Here is a 20,050-nt window from a genome sequence, read left to right as displayed (position 1 = left end):
TCAGGTAAAGAAAGAGTTTGCTAAGAAAAAACAAAGTCCAAGAGACTAGCAGGGCTGTTCACTTTCCATTCCTCTTGGGTGATTACAACACAGAGATGCAGAACTGGGAGAAAGGCACCATTTCAAAGTGCCACTCTCAGCAACAGTAGATTGGCTTATTCAGGTGATTAAATTCTTCAGACCTAGAAGTGACTGCTAACTCCTGTAAACTACTGTGGACCTGTATCATCAAATCTCTAACTGAAAAGATTGCTTAATGTTGTTATGAAAATCAGCTGCAGCCTAATTATCACAGCCTCTCCCTGGAGCCTGGGAACAAAAGGTAATGCAAGTGTCTGTAGAAAGTAAGTGTCTGAGGGAAGAAAGATGCTAATGTGCAGATTTGGAAAGGGTCTGGTCAAGCCAAAGTAGGGAAGAGTAACCATAACTAAAAAAAAAAAATTGCCTATAGAAGACATGAAAGCAAGAGCTACCTCCTCCTAGTGTGGATATAGTCTATGGGCTGTTGTGGTATAGGCAGGGAACATCCTCTCTATACCTGGAGTTGTATGCTCTTTGTGGAGTTTTCTTGTTTGGCTTTAGTGGCTTTGAAAGGATGCAGATTTTGGTTTGCTGGAATGCTAGCCTGCATTATGAGCCTGTGCTGATCCTGACTGAGGATATGGCTGCATTTGTTTAGTAAGAAGGTAAGCTCTGCTATGCCTAATAGTTGTTAGAGGAGAGGAGATTATTGCTGTGTTTTGTTGTTGTTGGTTTGGTTTTTTTTAATTCCTTTACAGTTAATAAAGTATCTGAGTAACAATGACTCATAGCAGTGGCAAGAATACCCACTGCTGCTGTCACAGGTGAGCTTTGGTCTCCCCGGAAGTTTCCGGTGATGGTTCTCTGGCTTTCTTGGGGTGATGCTACTGACTGTTGTGCAGACAGGGTGGGTGTCACAGGTACAGAGGCCTGAATTCAGTCGTGAGACTTTAATGTGGCATGAACTAACATCTTGCTTCTTTATCTGGGCTCTCCCTTTCAAGAATTTGTTTGAAGTCCCATATCTGTGGTAATTTTTCCATGCTAACCGTAATTATGCATCTAGGTAGTAGCTATTCTTGTAAGAATTGCATGTGCTTTTCTTGTGAATGTAAATTAGATGTGTATTTTTGCATGCTGAATCTCTAAAGTTGCATCAATACCACTGATAGCTTGGGGCTGCCATTCAACACCATTTAACTTGACAAAAAACAGCCCTGCCCCAAACTGCAACAATATAGGACCTCGTTCCTATTTACATTGCCAATACCTGTTCCTATCAAGCAGCCTGTAATCACCACAACCAGAAGGCTTGGAAATGAAGAAATAATAACTTCTGAAATCATGATAGTACTGCTGAAATGAGCTGGATAACATTCACCAGAGGGAATTTTCTCATATGATGGGAGGGAACACTCGTCCTTGGGCATGCTCTACTGTTATGACGCTACTACTTTTTGTTGTTGTTGTTGTTTTTATTAAAAGTAGTGAGATACTCTGAGTAAAATCTCTTTGATCTTAAGACTTATTTCAAACAAAGTTTTTTGTAGGAAGGAAGGCAATCTCTAGGCAGGTTTTTAAGCAAAGACTACATATTTTGATATACTATTTAACATGAGGTACTGGCAGATGTTACCTGGAAATGTCAGATGATACAGAAATTGAGGAGGGAAGCTCAAAGGCTCAACTTCATTCCAAGCTTATGCTTTTTACTGAGATACCTGGTGATTCAAATGTAGCCTCAGTACCTATGATATGGCAGTGCAGACATTATGTATCTGTGGTTAAAAGAACAGAAACTTTGTAGTTTGGTTTAGCTTAACCTTACAGAAGCAATGCATACTTCTAGGGTTTAATTTGTGTTCTAGGAGGTAGCCCTCATATATATACCTGGTTGATTATAAAGCAATTTTTTTCTAATATATTATTCTGAATGTCTCTGTTAGGGTGGGTTCATGTTTAACAAGTGCCAACATGTATTATGAAAATTTTGAACACAGGTTGCTAAAAGAGAGATATTTTTGCCTAGCAGTATGTTTGGCTTTTCTTTCAAGAGGGATAAAAGTGTGATAAGTGGGTTTATGGCATTTTTTCTTTTTAACACCGTGGTTACATTCCCTCCTCTGGCCCCCAAAGGGCATATAAACTCCCAAGAATCATGACCTGGTCATAAAGCCATATTGGGCCTGATCATCATTCAAAAGCGGTTTGCTCCATGCTCATGATTTGTTACTGATCTGATTTAGGTCTGCACAGTTAAGGAGGATCGCTGAGAACATTAGCACAGACATATGAAAAAAGGACACACAGTAATTGCAGCCCTTTTGCTCTAATGATACTCCAGGCACAGAAGTTCTTGAGAGGTGTTACAAGGTACAATCTGAGCAAGTGAACAAGTTCCCCAGTGCCAAAACTCGTGGCCACTTACTTATCAGTCGGGAAGGGAGTAAACAAACAGGAACCAAAGATGGTGTCACCACCATGGGCAACAGGAGAGAAATGGAAGGGTCCCTGCAGCTGCAGGCAAAAATACCGCATGTGTGGAAGATGTTTCAAATGCTGTCAGTGCATCTCATCACTATTGCTGTAACTCTTGTAACCCATTCCAGCTAAACCTTTCCCATCTGCTAAGGCCTTCCAACTGCTGTGTCTTTTCACTGAGGAATGATTTATGTTTTTTTTTTTCTTTTGGAAATAGCAAAGAAAATTCCTGTGTCAGGTCAGCAGCAGGTTACAGAAGGGATCTCAAAGGAACCTGAGGAGCCAAGACAGGGAAGAGAAGGTGTTTCCTAACACCAGAGCAAGGGAGGGTGTAGAGGGGCGGGCAGGCGGGGGTCTGTGCAGTGGCTTGCAGCAGTACCACTGTGTCACAGGCGGTTCTGTTTCAGGACAGAAGTGGACACAAAAGGGTGTCCGCTGGTACGGAACGGGCTGCCTCGGCAGAGGCACCTCGCACCGCCGTGGCTGTCGGGGGAGGGCGCCAGCCGGGCCGGGCCCTCCCAGCCAGGCCGAGCTCGGCGCCCGCAAGCCCGCTGGCAGCCGCCCGCCGCCTCGGCCGGAGGCGCGGGGCCGGGAAGCCCTAACGCGGGTGCTCTCAGGCCTAGTTCCTTGTTGGCCGACGTGACATGTCCTCCTCTTCCTTCTCCCGGCGGCTTCCTGCCGCCGAGGCCGCCTCTCCTCGCCCGCACCGCTCCCCCCGCCGCACGGCTTCCCGTCGCGGCGCCACGGGGGTTCCCCCGCGGCCGGGCGACCCTCCCCAGCGCGGCCACCGGCAGGCGGTGGGATGCGCCGCAACCCCGCCGGGCCACCCCCGGGACCCGGACCCCGCAGCAGCGGCGGCGCCGCCTTCGGCAACGTGGGGGTGGCGCGGGGCTTTCGGTCTCGGCGGGGCAGCCCGGGTCCCCCTCCCAACACCCTCCTCCCGGTCCCGGGCGTCATACCGTGGCTGCGGGCCGCTCTCCTCCGTCCTGCCCTCTTCCTCGGGAGGGCCCGGCGGCGTGCGCGCCTTCCCCAGCCCCGCGGCAGCGGGAGTTGGTGCCTGGTCCGGCCCCGCCGCCGCGCCTGCTCGGAAGCGGAGGCGGTGGCTCGGGCTCGTCCAAGGGCGCCCCGGAGCTTGCTGCTGCCGTTCCCGGCCGGCGAAGTGCCTCGGTCTGTGCGGCATAACGCACGCCCTCCACCGGGAAGAGGGGTGCGAGCCGTGCCCGGCCGGGCGGCCGTACACAGCGCCGCTGCCTCCCCCTGCCAGCTGCGGGGCCGTCGGCGCCCCCCGCCTGTGCCAGCGTGGTGCGATCAATGAACGGTGCAAACCTGGCCACCTTACCGAGACCGACAGCAGTTCGGAGTATGGTGCGTGGTGGAAATGCATTTCTTTGTTGTGGTCTTGGTGCCGAAGAGGCAGCTTGTCGTTCAGGAAGGGTAGAGGCAGGAGTTTCTGCTTGTCAAGAGAGTAACCCTAACAGGTAACAGTCCTTGGGACAGCTGCAGAAGGACATAACCTAAAAGGACCACTGTAAACCATCTAGTCCATCCTCTTGCGGGGGTCAGGTTTGTCTAGGGCATCTCTGACAGATGCTATGTAGTTTGTCGTTGTGCTAACAGCAAAGATGATTCCATAATTAACTAACATATTCTATTATTTTTATTAGGAAAACTGTTCTAATATAGAAATAATGTCTAATACAGCTTCATTACATAAGACCAACCCCTTCACCTTTCCTCCAGTGAAATGACAGTGATGATGTGTCTACCCTTTTCCACTTTCTGGGGAACTGTTGCATTCCCCATGGCGCTTTGCAGATGCTGCGGAGTTCATGGCTCAGTACTACCAGGCACTAACCAGAACAGCAGCAGCAAATCTATGTGGGAGAGCAACAGCAGCCCATAACTTGTGTTTAAGGGAGGGAGCCTGTCTAAAGCTGGAGGGCAAGCCTGATAGTGATGGGAGAATGGAAGTGGTCCAGGAGCCTGGTCATGTTTCCTGGTGGAAACTGAGGCCCCAGACTGTCATAGATCTGGCAGAAGCACAATGGCCACAGAGGGTTTGATTTAATTCTCTGCTAGGCCCCATGGTGGATTTCACGGATAGGGTTCTGCAGCTGTGGAGGACTTTTGAGGCTATGTTTGTACCTGTCCTATGCTTGTCACACACAAACAAAACATTAGCAAACAAAAGAATCCCATTCAGTATTACGAGGCCTTTGAGATTTACATGGGTGTACTAGTGTATAATGCTGGCATATTCTGCACCTCTGGCCCTCTCCCAAATACAGAACTTGTCCTTTATTTCTCCCTCTGATGGTCAGCGACTGTAATACCTGAGTTCCTAAACCACCCATGTACCATTATCTGCCCTTTTAGAGGAAGACACAGTCTGATTTGTGCGTTCTGCTGGCCAGCACGTTTATCTGCGAGGGGCAGGTGGCCCCTACCTTCCAGCTTTCTGAAAGGTGTCTCTTTGGAAAGACAGATGGGAAACAGTAGCATGCGGGTGGCTGTAGTTTTGGAGAGGTAGAACAGCCTTGGTGATCGCTTTCAAGGTGAAGTTTTCTCTCTGAGTCTCAAGACAGTTTTCTGCACCTTGCTGGACAAACTGAACAAACGGCTTCTTTCCAGGAACTCTCCCAAAAACGTTGAGTGCAATTGTTTACACTCTAAAAAAAATGTTGTTGATGGAACTGGTGCGTGTCCAGTGCATCCCTGTTTTCCACTGATTCTGGATCAGCTGGCATGGAGCCAGAACAGAAGTTTAATGCTCTGACAGCTCCAGATGCAAGGGCTCATCACATCTACTGTAATGAGGAGACGCAGGACAGTTATGCTGAATTGCCAAACTAAGCTCATTGTAGTCTGAATACAGACATTTCATGTTTGTTCACATTCTGAGGTATCGTTAAGGAGAGTGTTATTAAACCTGCAGTCCAGAGAATCTGGGATGTTTGTCAACTAAATAAAGCAAAAGCAAATCCAGAGGTGGTATCTCTGGTGGGCACACCATGCAGTTTTGGTCTTCTGTTGCAACCCCAAACGTTACAGAAGAATTTTCATAAGACTTTACCTCCAAGGTTTTTTTTTGTTTTGTTTTGTTTTTTCTGCTTTTGAGCTTTGTATTGTGTATGTGGCTGAAGAAATGGGCTGAAGGCAGGAAGTAAGATGGCTAAATTTATAAGAAGTGCATGGTTAAAAAGGTTTTAGTCTCATTCAGTGGTGATTTGCCAACAACCACTAGGCAATAAAAGACAGAGATTATCATTTATTTGTTGGTGCTTAGAGGTCAGTGTTGCCAGTTCTGACATTCCTTCTCAAAATGAATAGGGAAAATAAATTGAACCAAAAATGTAATCCGAATTTACGGAGAAATCTCTCAATTCTGACTGAGAAGAAAGGAAGGTTATCCTGAACTGGACATAAGGCCAGTACGGTTTAAATGCTTTTCATAATAATGCATTTATGTGTCCAGAAGTTTTCAATTTTACCAATAAAAGAAAATAAAATAAGCCCATTAGTTCTCTTTTTACTTTAACTGCAACTTTCACTAATCTCGACCAACCTTTCACTTTGTACTAAAAATCTCAGCCATCTTATTAAAACTGACAGAAAAAAATGTAAATACATAGAATGCTAAATGCCCTTTTTTTTTTCCCTAATGTGTAGCTGTTTTTGTTGTCAGCAGCATGACAATTGCTGTATGTGAAATCTGCAGGTTTCATTGCACCGCTGTAAAAATTGTAGGGGCTGATAAATAAAAAGTGTCAAAACTCCACAGTGCTAGACCAAGGCTACCTGGAATGGCTATCTCACTAGTCCTAAAAACTAAAATTAAATCCAAAGTTTCCAATGAGATCAGAATTCCTGTGCATTCAGACTGCATTAAACCAATAACGCTGAATCTGAGGCAGTTTAAAAATGTCTTAGGTTGGTTGGCAATAACTAGTCATGAAACATTATTTCACTAAATTTTACTGTTCAAAAAAATAAGAACTTCACCAGTTATTTATGATTTTTTTTTTTGTTAAATATCAGTCTGCACCAAGCACTGTGACAAAAAGTCTTCAGTGAGTGTTTTCTTGGTATCTTGTTCTGTGAAGAATGTTCCCATTTGCTACTGACAACCATCCTAAGACGTTTTTAAACATAACATCAAGTAAAATAAATTCGGATATGACCTTTGGAACAAATTGCTAGAGAAGAAGACCAGAGTGTTGCCTGACAGTGTGTGAGAGAGGAGGACTGCTGGCAACAAAAAACAAATTCCCAGACTAAACGGAAGAGGAAAGCATGTTGCCCTTATACCCTTCTCCCTAGCCTGAAATGCAGCTACAAGTTTCTCAGTTAATTGTAGCTTTATTCCGATGAAATCAAATGCAAACATTTGACTCTGAGCATACTGTGATTTAGTAGGGCAATCATGCTTTAGATCAAAATAGCTGTAATATTTCCAGTATTACTAAGAAACTAATACTGCCACTTCCTTTTTCTCTCCTTATTAACCACAGACCACTCTCTATTGGTTTTCTACATGGTAAAATTCTCCCCTGAGTTTTTGAAAGGCATGTGTTGGAACATACATGCGCCCCTGCACAGTGTGCTGTATGGCAGGCACTGAAAGAATGGCAGGACAAGGACGTTAACTCCTGGCTCAGCACTCACTGTCGCTGCACAGTTGACTGGCTTCCAAAGAGTAGCACCCTTTGCAAATGTGGTTTAATGTGTTACGTGTCCACAGATGAGATACAGCTCACAGCTCTGATCACCTCTTCTCTGAACAGATATAGGAGAGCTAGACACAAAATAAAGGAAAGTGACAACAATTATGAGGCATGTGGCACAATTTCTGTATGAGAACAGACAACACAGATGAGGACTGAGATTGATGGTGGAAAGGTACAGTTGAATAGTGGTTCTTAGATCCCCCCCATCATAGACCCCCTTGTACAGTGGTTTTCAAATTGGAATGATATTCCTGAAGTATTCACTTTAGGAGGAGTTAAAGCATGTGGAGAACGGTGATCTGGCTGATATAATCTACTTGCATTTCCAAGAGGCTATTGACAAAGTTTTGTACCAAATTTTTTTCAAGGAAACTAAGCAGATAGGGGATAAGAAAGAAGGTCATGGTGTGGAGATGTGTTTAAAAGATAGGACAGAGAGGGCAATAGCAAAGGGTCAGCTCTCAAAGGGAGGTTAGAAGTGCAGGGATCTGAGTTGTTGAAAATGATCTGGGAAAGGATATGAGCACTGAGGTTGAGAAAGTTTGCTGATGATACAGTTTACTCAGGGGAGAGGGGACAAGGAAAGCAGATTGTGAAGAGTTCTGGAAAAATGGTTGAGTGACTGTGCAGTAAGATGGGAAGTGAAATTCAAGTTACGTAAAGAGGTGCACATGAGGAAAAAAATTACCCTAAATTGATGTATAAAATAATGTCCCCTGAGCTGACCATTACCACTGATGGTTAAGATCTAGGGTTACAACAGATTAAAACATTAGCTAAAGCAAATGGTATGTCAGAGATTACTAGGAAAGGAGCAGAGAAAGTCATATGGATCCAAGAGTCACGGAGTTGACTCTGCATGTGCTTCTGGTCCCCTCTTCTCAGTAATGGGACAGTGAGACTGGAGGAGTTCAAAGAAGAGCAACAAGGGTGATCAAAAGCCAATGCCTTCTCTTGGAAGAACAACCGAGCAGGACAGGACTCCATGGCCTGAGAAGGAGATTATTTAGTACGGGAGGTGATACACATCTACAAAACTCTAAGCACTGTGTAAAGGAATGGATAGGACTAATCATTTAATGTTGACTGGGAGGAATCAAACAAAGCTACCAAGAACCAGATGCTTCACCCTCCCCAGGATCCTTCCCTGCTCCAATGCTTCATGCAAGGAAAAAGCTGACCCACTGAACTTTGCCAAAAAATACTGGCTGCTTCAAGTTGGCATGAATTCAAGAGAAGACTGAACAAAATTCAGAGCTGAGATCTCTTTGGCTTGGTAAATACAGCGAAAATATACATAGCTCAGGAAATCCCCCAAACTAAATATAGTTGGAGCCCAGGACAGTATTCAGGGGAAGTGCTTGTTCTTCCTGGCCTATAACCACTGTGGAGAAAAAACTCAGTGTTGGAGGATCCTTTTTCTGACCTAGCACAGCCACTCTCGTATACTTAACATTACAAATATCCCGTCTAGTACAGGCACTTAATGCTACCATGTGTGTGGGAGCTGGCATGCGTCTGCCAGTGTTGAGAAGTGTATCTTCATCATACAGGTCAGCCTGAAATTCTTCATCGAACAGTTAAACCCACTAAGTTCTGAGATTGATCCAATACAGTAACATTTGGTTTGACAGTTGCAACTTCTGCTTTCATATCCATTTCCTTCTTTCTTGCATAGTCTGGTAGCTGAACACAGTGAACATAAGGATGATTCCTCTCCTATGCAATTTTAGTATTTGTCTTTGAATCTCTCTTCAGGTAACTTAAAGTTGTTTTCTGTAAGTCTTTTAGGCAAGAATCTGCTTTCCCCACAACTTACGTGTATAACATTTTCCATTTTATTACCTTTCACTTTCTCTTTCCTATAGAAGAGCTATTGAGCCAAAGCAAATTTCTTGCTTGTGTAACCTAAAGACTTTGACTTGTATGCACTGAAGCAGACATCTGCAACAGCTTAGGGCAGCACTGCTTCCAGGGGTCTGTCTCTGCTAGAGATGGCCCTTCACTTCATACGGTGACAAACAGGCACATATGACTCTTTCCCTGCAGTAGCAATTTCCAGTCTGGTGTATCAGCTTACGCTGCCACTCCAGAATCTGGGCTCAGCATGTTTATTATCCAAATAGCCCTTAAAGAAACATAACGGTGGGGCATGACAGGCTGCTACGAAGAACTTATGGCAGGTGCACGCTTTGTATGCAGAGGCCTAAGTGTCATTTGACAGTGACTCAGAAGACTGTTTCTTATTCAGGCCACATTCTTTTAATACCAAAGTGCAAAGCCAGCTGTTAGGTAAGCTGATCAAAGCAAGAAATTGTGTAGCTAAGCGAGAAACCCACTCTTTGCCATACGCACAAAAAGGGATAATAGCTCTCTAGCACAAAAATAATCCTGGCAAAGTCCAAGGTAAAAATCATGGATGTTAGAAGCCAGAAAGTCATTTTGTTCCACAAAACCCTGGTTGTAGACAGACAGTGCTCCTGCAGGTTTTCAGTGAAGCATTCTGCCTCCAGACTCAAAACAGCAATACTGACTGGTGTGAAGAGGCAGGGAACATATAGGATTCCTTTTTGTCTCTACTTAGGGTAACAAAAACAGAGAACTCCCTTTGATTAGGAAACGACATACTTTACAAATGGGAGCAACATTCTATAAAGAAAGGCAATACAGGCACATACTGCTATATGATATTTGTATTGTTTTTTTTCTGTTTCTGGTATCTGTCATAGATTTAATATTGTTTTGTAAATATGTGGACAAGCCTAAGGCTAGCTGTAGCACTCAAGATACTTATAATACATTCAAATTAGGAGATTAGCATTCAGATATTGAGATAAAGCACCAAAAAGAATGGAGGGAAAAAAAAAAGATCTCTCTGTAGTCTTGTACCTGAACACTACTTAAAATACCACTCAGGAGAGCAGTTTATGGGTTCTTCTTTCCAAAGAGTCTTCAGACGCTGGGCCCAGGCAATCAGCATCTCCTTCCTCTTCTCCTCAGAGACATACTCCGGAGCGAAGCAGATATGAGGTGCAAGGACTTTGACACCACAAAAGTGCATGATTCCATGCTGGACTCAAAGCAAAGAAAAAAATGCCTCAGGAAATAGTTAGTCTTTCACTTTCAGTTAAAGCATGTGGAAGATTCAAATCTGAAACTGTTTCTCTGACCTGTTTTCTACACCTGTGCATTTATGAGGAGAAGGGAAATAAATTACAAAACTTCATTACCTATCCTGGCAGTCGCTATTGAAGACTAGGCATTAAGCAGAATGACATACAATACACTGAAAAATAAGGTCAACTTCATTTATTCTGCTCTGTGGAATTTATTTTTATGTGCTATTAAACCCACAGAACTGTTCTCTTTGGCTGCTATATGCTATTAATTTTGCAAGGATCAGAGAGAGCCTAAAGTTCATTGTACTGTTTGAATCTCCACAGATCATTCCTGCACTGCAGTGTATTTCTCATCTACTTTTAAATATTTTTTTTAACCTTTTGCCTCTGGCTTAGCCAAATGATCCTGAACAAAGGCTACTGCCTTTCGAATCAGCTCAACTTGCCATTTTCCCTCTGTGTATTTCTGAATTCACAGCTGCATTTCACGCTCTTTGTCATGTTGACTTGCAAGCTCTGCAGCTAGATAGCCTCACAAGGGCTGACAGCTAGTAATCACAGTGGGTAGGAGACAAAGAATTTAAGGACATCTGCTGTGTTATATGAAGAAGTAACTGGCACAATTTGGCTCACCACCTACGTTTCTCAAAGCATGCTTGCTACTTCTGACAAAAGGGTAGCAATAAGAGAAGGCATGCTAACTTTTGTGCGCTGACTGTTTAATGCCACGATAATATGCGACTACCCTCCTGCCCCACATCCTACATGAATCAGGTAGCAATGGGGAAAAGAAATCCCGCATGCTAGGGCTAAAGGCAATCCTATAGCTCCAGAGAAACTTAAAAGGCTGACAGTACAAGCTTTCTCCACATTCCAGTCTGGAGGAAGGAGCACAAAACAATTTTAAAACTCTCGACTTTTAAAGTAGTCTCAGGATTTTAGGGCCCAATTTATAACCTGTAGATCCTTGGAATTGACAACATAATTCTTTATTACAGCATATTTTATATAAAATAAACAATAATGCAACTGTTAAAAATAATGAAATAATAAAAATTAAGGCAAACAACAACCAAATATTCATATAGTATACCTGCATGGGCCACAGGAGATAGCGAATATCACCACTGATACCTCCTTTTGCGTACATCTCTCTGCTTCCTCCAGTGGTGAAAGAAAACAGGGCTAATTTGTTCTAGAATTAAGCAAGCAGCGCTTGAGTTAGGCATGTTTAAAGAAGAATGGCTGAATAGTTCAAGAGATATTCAGGGGAACCTGGACAGCATAAATTTCTAGAGGACTAGAAAGGAGGTGGTGTCCTCTTCTTTCGTAGACCTTATGTATAGTGGCAGCTCTGAGGCAAGGATTGACGGTATACAAGAAGACAGTGGACTGTGTGTCAGGGCTTTTGGCAGACAGGTTAAAAAGAAAAGGAATTGCATGTCTGACACCCTTGTGTGAAACAGGGCTGACCCTTGTTCTCCCCTATATTTTGAAAACTGTGGCTGGAAAGCACCCTGTTACTGAGAATATCTTTATTCCTGTCCTTCCTGAATGCAGAAATTGAATGCTACAGCCCCCCTTCAAACTTAGGCTTGCCTGTCACTTGCTGAGGAATAATTTGAGAACAAAAAGCCCCTGTGTTTCTTCTGCTTCTGTAACTATGGTGTTAGCCACGGGCTTGTGCTCAGCTTCTATCCTCTCAGTTTTAGCTTCTGTAATTGAAGTAACATTTTTCCAGTGCAGTATCCAAACTGCCTTGAGCCCGCACTCAGCATGCAGCTATGATCATTGGGGATTACTCCTATTCAGCTCAGTGAGGCACCCATTTCTTAAATTTAAACAAACTGAAATGTTTGGGATTGTTAAGAAGATCAGAAATTACAGAGATTAATATGCAGCAAACATAAATGTGGAACTAATATTGATTGTTTCTGGATGCTGCAGTTGTTACCAAGTAAGATCCATCAGACAGTAGACCAAAAATATCCAGGGATATTCCCAGTGCCATGAAGAATTAAAAAAATTATGAATTGTTATCTAGAGATACTGATCTTGCCTACGTTGTAAGCTACAGGAGAGAAGAAAAGGTCAAAAGGAGGTAGTTGGGACAGAGGCTCATGCATTGGGCATTTCGGGTTTCTGATTAAGTTTTATAATTTAATTCCATCGTTTGACACCTAATCCCAGAACAGGATCTTGTCATCTACTCTAGTACATGACACTCATTACAGATTTGTGCATTCCTACGGTAGTGGGAAGAATGGTAGTCTATAGTTTCAGGAAATGGATTAATTTAAACTGTTTGCAAGCTGTATGCCATCCCAGTGCACTCTGATACGCCTACCAAATTATAAAGCCCATTTTGTAGGCCAACTAGAAATCTCTAGGAGATTGCTTGAATCTTTAGGAACCATTGTGCTGTCCTTACTACCTTTCCAACAGTTTTAACAAGCCAGAAAGTTGCTCAACATGTTACCAAAGCATTATTTCAGGAGAGTGTCAAGTGAAAGCTTTAAACAAATATAATGGAAAAGAAAGACCAATACTCTCAAGAGCACTGTGCAAATCTTGATCTTAATAAAACAATCTCAAAAACATACCTTGAGCAAACCGGAATCATAACAGTTTGGAAATTCGTGAGCAAATCCTTGGACCAAGACTCTATCCATCCAGCCCTTCATGATTGCCGGCATGCTGAACCAATACAAGGGAAACTAAGCAAAAAGTAAATTACCTTGTTAGCACAGAGAGTCCGGGCCATCCTTAGGCCTGGTCTACAGGCCAAATCCTATCCTCTTAATCTGTTCAGATCTTGTACATGCCTTCTTCAGCTCTCTGTCAGGAGACGCAGTAACTATGCTTGTCAAAAATAACCAAAGTGCTTTCTGTTTGTAGTAGTCTTGGGTACATACCTGAGCATCTATAGCACACTAACACCATGGTGAATGTGAGGGCTTCCATACAAATTAAAGTCGGAGTAAGATGAAGCAGGAAGGTGCCATTTAATTCAAACTTAAGATGTACAGAATTGCATCTCCTATTGCTGAAATGCAAAAGGAACATATGATCTAATGGAGAATGTGGCCAAAGTGCACATGGAGAGCCTTATTACCAGCACCGACATCTGGTGATGAGTTCTGATCTGACAGTCTGCTGACAAATGCCATGGGATCTTAAGAAAGACTTACTTTCACACCGCGCTGACATGATGACCCTGAATTACTTTATTGAGAAGAAAACTACTTCTTTAACAGTAGGACCCTCTGCTTCTAGATCTTCCAGTTAGCTCATGGGACTACAGCCTAAAACTATGATGTCTTATTTGTATTATCTTCAATGATTTATGGACCCTTATTCTAGGATGAATTGCTATCCCTAAACCTTTGCACACACTGCAGTACGGAAGAAGAAATTCTATAAAAGCTTAACCACATGTGGCTTAATTCAAGATGGAAACAATGTGGAAACTGGGCAATCAATACTATTTCTAGAAGTGGTGAGTTTAGTCTGTATTAAATTTTTAATTACTTTATGGTGTCTTTCAGAGGCATATTTTCTTTCTTTTTTCCTGCACCAGAAGATACTCAACTCTTCACAGCATTATATAGACAGAAAGCTGAAAGCAACCACTTCCTTTAGGGGATGTTTTACTATACTTATCTCAGAAGCTATAGTGCAAAAATGATGAAGACTTACAGTGAAATGCTTAATTGAGATATGGTTACAGCCTAAATTTCATCTAGAATCGGACAGTGGAATATATATACGCTATGCCTAAGGCCAGCAGTCACACAGGCACACAAAGGTATGTAAGGCTCGTGTTGCCTTATACAGTACTTCTGTGACTTGTAGATACCGAGGACAGAGCTGGCACGCTGGAGAATGGAGATGGGGTGTAATGATCCATTAGCAAGTCTAGATATTGCTTCTGCAACTCAGCAATAAATGAGGACAGTCTGGTTGGGGAAGTCCAAATTCCCCAAGCCTTCTGGCTGCTCCCAGCTGCTTGCCCAGAAAATAAGCCTTGCCCTGTTTTCTGCCAGCCTGCCTGACATCTGTCTTTGTGCATCCAGATATTAAGTTTGGCCCAGTGTTGGTGAATTACTGGATTTGCTGTTGTTTCCACCTGGATAATTGATCTTCCTTCCAGAATGAGGATTCAGGGATCTACAGGCCTGTCAGCTTGACCTCAGTACCAGAGAAAATTATAGAGTGGCCCATCTTGAGGGCGCTTACAAGGCATGTGCAGGACAACCAAGGGATCAGGCCCAACCAGCATGGGTTCATGAAAGGCAGGTCCTGCTTGACCAACCCGATCTCCTTCTATGACCAGGTGACCCACCTAGTGGATGAGGGAAAGGCTGTGGATATTGTCTACCTGAACTTTAGTAAAGTCTTTGACACTGTCTCACACAGCATTCTCCTGGCTTAGGTGCACTCTTCGCTGGGTAAAAAATGGGCTGGCCGAGCCCAGAGAATTGTGGTGAATAGAGTTAAATCCAGCTGGCAGCCGGTCACAAGCGGTGTTCACCAGGGCTCAGTTTTGGGGCCAGTCTTGTTTAATATCTTTATTGATGATCTGGATGAGGGAATCGAGTGCTCCCTCAGTAAGTTTGCAGACGACACCATGCTGGGTGGGAGTGTTGATCTGCTTGAGGGTAGGAGGGCTCTGCAGAGGGATCTGGACAGGCTGGATCAATGGGCCGAGGTCAGTTGTATGAGGTTTACATACAACAACCCCATGCAATGCCTGGGGAAGAGTGGCTAGAGAGCTGCCCGGCAGAAAGGGACCTGGGGGTGCTGGTTGACAGCCGGCTAAACATGAGCCGGCAGTGTGCCCAGGTAGCCAAGAAGGCCAAGAGCATCCTGGCCTGTATCAGAAATAGTGTGGCCAGGAGAAGGGAAGTGATCGTGCCCCTGTACTCGGCACTGGTGAGGCCGCACCTGGAATCCTGTGTTCAATTTTGGGCCCCTCACTGCAAGAAGGATGTTGAGGTGCTGGAGCGTGTCCAGAGGAGGGCAACGAAGCTGGTGAGGGGTCTGGAGAACAAGTCTTACGAGGAGCAGCTGAGGGAACTGGGATTGTTCAGTCTGGAGAAGAGGAGGCTGAGAGGAGACCTCATCTCTCTCTACAACTACCTGAAAGGGGGTTGTGGCGACGTGGGTGCTGGTCTCTTCTTGCAAGTACCTAGTGATAGGACGAGAGGAAATGGCCTCAAGTTGTGCCAGGGGAGGTTTAGACTGGAAATTAGGAAAAATTTCTTTACTGAGAGAGTGGTCAAGCATTGGAACAGGCTGCCCAGGGAGGTGGTGGAGTCACCATCACTAGAAGTGTTCAAAAAACATAGAGATGTGGCACTTTGGGACATGGTTTAGTGGGCATGGTGGTGTTGGGTTGACAGTTGGACTTGATGATCTTCGAGGTCTTTTTCAACCTTTATGATTCCATGAATTGTGCTACTGAAGTACTGGATTTGCTGTTGTAATGACCTGGATAATTGTGTTACTGATCTGTATCTGTTATCATACAATTACTTAGAGATGAAAGTGTTTATTCCTAAAAGCTGTTGGTCTGGTGTCTGTTACTGTATCCCAAACCTGTAACTTGGCAGGGCTGCCTTCAGCCCTTACACACATTTCTGCATGTAGATCTGTGTTTGCTTTGCGTGAGCTCCACGACAAAGGGATGGTATCAGGCTGCCTGATAATATGGCATGATTCTGATATTGAGAATTGTAGTATTATTTTGCGCTCAATACTTCCTGGTCTAAGTTCCTCTATGCAATAGTTTCGGAATGCAGGTAGCGTGAGGACAAGTCTTCACAAAACCTATGCCATGAGATTACTTTTAAGTGAAGCACTGCTGTGAATTTTACTCAGGTATTTTAAGGTTCCAATTTCAGATGCCTTCCTACTCCTCAAAAATGCCAGTGTGGAGCCATTATTTGTGTGAAAAATTTATACTGTGCTAGCAGGACTAATGCTTACACATGATCTGGCATTTTTTATATTTTCTAAAATCCACATCCTATCAGGAAAACCTGACACCTTGAAATTGCTACACTGGATACAGACTGTTTTGTGTTGATGGCAGAACTACCACCTCTTTTTACTCTGGCTAGATTCAATGTTCCTAATGAAATCTATCATCTTCTCACTTACTATTGCTTTTCTTTTGTTCAATCCTGTACATTACAACTGAAGTCTTTTAATACAATTTAAAATAATGACCTGAAAAATCAGTAAGTCTGCTTCCTGCACCTTCTTTTGCTCTTCAATCAGATCGTTGGACAAACCTCCTCTCTTGTAAGCTTCCCAAGTCTCCACGCCATAATTGAACTCTTCCGAGTTGTGCAAGCAACCTGTGGGTAGAATTGAACAGTTATTGCTTACCCTGTTTCAGCATCATAGCCAGGTAAGAATTAAATTGCAATCTACAGTTCTAAATTGAGTTACTGCTTTCCATTTTTTCCCATTTTCTTCTTTTTTTTCTGTGTGGATATTCAGCATCATCACAGCTGACGGTAGTTTGATTTTAAACTGGAGAGGAATGTAGTGTCTCAGAGTACCAAAACTTTCACTTTTCTGTAGCAACATATGAAGTACAAAAGAGGATCTAAGCTTGGCTCAAGACACTGGTCATATAGATTTAAGAGCACTTAAGAAAATTTTGCCAATTGCTGTCTCTGCATTAGGGATTACTGAAACCACCATGCAGTCACAAGCACTATGTAGCTGCTTTTCAGCCTCCGTAACTGGGAAACTCAGCAGGGGCTGGAGAACCAGTATTGGCTGGCTCTGCTGACTCCACTACGGTTGGGTGAGCTAATTCAAGTATGTCTGAATCAGACATAGACATTCATTCTGCTGATAAAACTCGTAGATCATCAGTCTCTAGCAGAAGAGGCAGTAGCCTCTAGCAAGTCATCAAATGGTATCTGAAGGCATTTCTCACCCACAATAAATGGACTTCAGAGATTGATTGTGGACACGTGCTAATGCATTTTTTCCCTCTCAGTAATGTCACTGTGAAACAAGCTTCATACTTGGGAGTAGACTTTTAAAAATGCTTATGTCTGGTCATTAATAAGTTTCTTCTTGGTTTTGCCAGTGCTTGCACTGGACCTGTGCTATTTCATTTTGATTCTTGTTTTAAAGAAAGAGTTTCAGCTGTTGCAGATTATGTTATGGCTTTTTGTTTCCTAACCTGGAAAAATACTGGGGCTAAATGCTAGTAAGAGCACAGTGAAAATATCACATAAGCCTAACAAGAATATCACTGTTTTTCTGCAAGTCTTAACTGCATCATCTAGTAATTTTTAGTAATCATACACTACCAAGGTAGTCGGGAGGTGCCAAGACAACTCAAAAGCCCGAGCACTTAAGTGCCCGGAGCTAACTTATAGAAAGCATTTGTAATCTTGTTCGTTAAGAGAAGGTGGTTCTTAGAACGTCTCTGCAGTTGATTGCAAATACTGTAAAAATAATACCTTCCCTCATTCATTTTAGTCTAAAGGCAAAACACTGTTTTACAAATCTGTACTATTATAGATACTTCATTTCTCTGATTGAGAGGTCATTTCTAGTGATCAGATTTAAATAAAGATGATACTGTTGAGTTCCTACACTGACATTTCTTAGTCAATGCTAATAGAAAATAAAAAGTTGGGTCTTGTTAGTTGAGGGATATTTGTACAAAAGAGCAGCAAGTATTTTTCGGAGTGCACCTAACAGCATGGTTCTGGATTGTTAATACAGTAGGATAGACAAGGTGAAAGTTTGTGTCATCATTACTGTTGAAAAAAGTGTATTTTGGCTAGTCTCACCAACAATGTCATTTCTTGTTGCTCTTGGCTCAAACTGCATTGCATATAAATCAGACATCATGACACTGCAGCCCTGCTTGCTCAATTCTTCCACAGCAACCCTCTTCAAAGATCCATTGAAGGACTTGGGCTCTTGATGTGCATAGACTATCAGGACTTTTCTCCCTGGAGGCAGAAAGAAAACCAGAAGATACCTTTGAGTGTAGGGGACAGATACAAAGCAGTTTGTGGAGCTGAGGCCTGGTCCTTCATTTTTCTGTAGCCTGTTTTCCAAGCAGCACAAAGCGAGTGAAAACAGAATGACAGTGGCAGCATTTGACTCCTGCTCGGCAGCAGCAAGTGACTCATGAGGAGCTAATCAGTGGATGCCTCAAACCAGCAATTTTGTGTGACACTGGGCTTTCCTAGGTCGAACTCAGTGGAGAGTGGGTGTATTTCCATAGCAGGTCACTCTGCCCTACACCAGCACAACCCAGTCCCTCCTCTTGAGTAAGCATTTGTGTTTATCTGACTCCACTACCCCCCCAAAAAAACCACATCCAACAACGGGGGCGGGGGAAAGTCATCTGCTGGTTTAGCCCCTAGTCTGGGTCAGACAAGCTACAGTGCAACTGTGAGGAGCAGGCTGGGATCAGAGCAGTGCCAGCTTAGATTCCCTCAAAATGTTGTGGAAACAACTTCTGAGAGCTCAGAGCATCTTCCTACTGCAATGTTGGATTCCCTCATCTTCCAGTTCAGTGCTGTGCAAGTGACAACATCTGGGCAGATGTTTAAGATGCCACTATCCCACTTCAGCATCGTCATAGTGACTTCAATAGAAAGCAACATGATTTTTTTCTTAGATGTGAGAGTGAGCTGTCTAGTGTATCTCAAACTGCTGACAAAGTGGATTTAAGGTAAGCTGAGTGGCAAGACTGATATACTGGCTTGGAGCTTCTTAAACCAATGTAACAAGGGGTATCAGAGCTTACTTGTTCAAAATTTTATTGAACATAGGCCATTCAGTTTTAATAATTCTCTAAAAACAATCATTCAGCACTGAATGCAAGGGAAAGGTGAAATACTTTTACGGGGTAGTAGCTGTTTATGTATAAACACTGCAGAGAGGGAAATTCCCAGGGACTATTGAAAATTACTGGATCTGCAAAACATGCAGCTCTTGGCTCCTAACCGCCAACATAAAAACTCAGGCACCTCCTGCGCTCAGTTTCTCCAGGGGACACAGAAGCTGTACGGCCCAGAGCATCACCAGGGTGACAGGTGAGTTTAAGGTGTCAGAGATAATTAACAGAACCAGAGCAGAAGGCTTGAAGAAGCAATACCTCAATTTTAACCCAAATTATAAGGGGTGATTATTTCTCCAGTGTGCATAGTGTCCGTGAAACAACAGCTTTGCCAAAAGACCATTACGATTTGTGTAATAGTCAGATGCTATCATAAATTTAACACCTGTATAAACTGTTTAAACCCCTGCTCCATAACTTATTCTGGACTATCAAGAGCAGGTACATCTTTGCTGTTCCTGCTGCCCCTAAAGCAAACAGGTAGGTAGTTCAGTGGCTGGAGGTGACACAAGCTCACAGGCCTGATACGATTAATTCTGCGCGCTGCAGGGTTTGCTTCCATTTCAGTGGAGCCGGGGGCATGCAGGCACCGTCCTCGGAGAGACGAGTTTTCAACGGCATCGTTTACTTAAGTAATTTCAGCCATTTGAAAAAGTGATACCATAGTATCCCAACTAAACGTTACAGATATGCCATACAGCAGCGTGCCCAGGCCTGAAGTAAACAGCGGTTTTATTAGCATTTGTCCTTACCGGTCATTTTCCAAACGCACTTAGTAGCTTCTCTCTCGAGAATCTGCTGCAGCCTGT

General features: G+C 43.5%; 1 protein-coding gene across 1 annotated transcript; it reads right to left on the bottom strand.

The window, feature by feature from the left end:
* Positions 1-10,125: 10,125 nt before the first annotated feature.
* Positions 10,126-18,321, bottom strand: NQO2 (N-ribosyldihydronicotinamide:quinone dehydrogenase 2; the record flags this gene model as incomplete). Its single annotated transcript, XM_082015276.1, is given in 6 exon segments — positions 10,126-10,299; positions 11,442-11,543; positions 12,952-13,065; positions 16,583-16,713; positions 18,178-18,297; positions 18,300-18,321. Coding segments are annotated over 6 exon segments (663 nt in total).
* Positions 18,322-20,050: the final 1,729 nt, after the last annotated feature.

Source organism: Phaethon aethereus (assembly GCF_964289735.1).
Source record: "Phaethon aethereus genome assembly, chromosome: 2".
Lineage (NCBI taxonomy): Eukaryota > Metazoa > Chordata > Aves > Phaethontiformes > Phaethontidae > Phaethon > Phaethon aethereus.
Note: the sequence above shows the minus strand (reverse complement) of the source record. Positions and strands in the feature narration are given on the sequence as shown.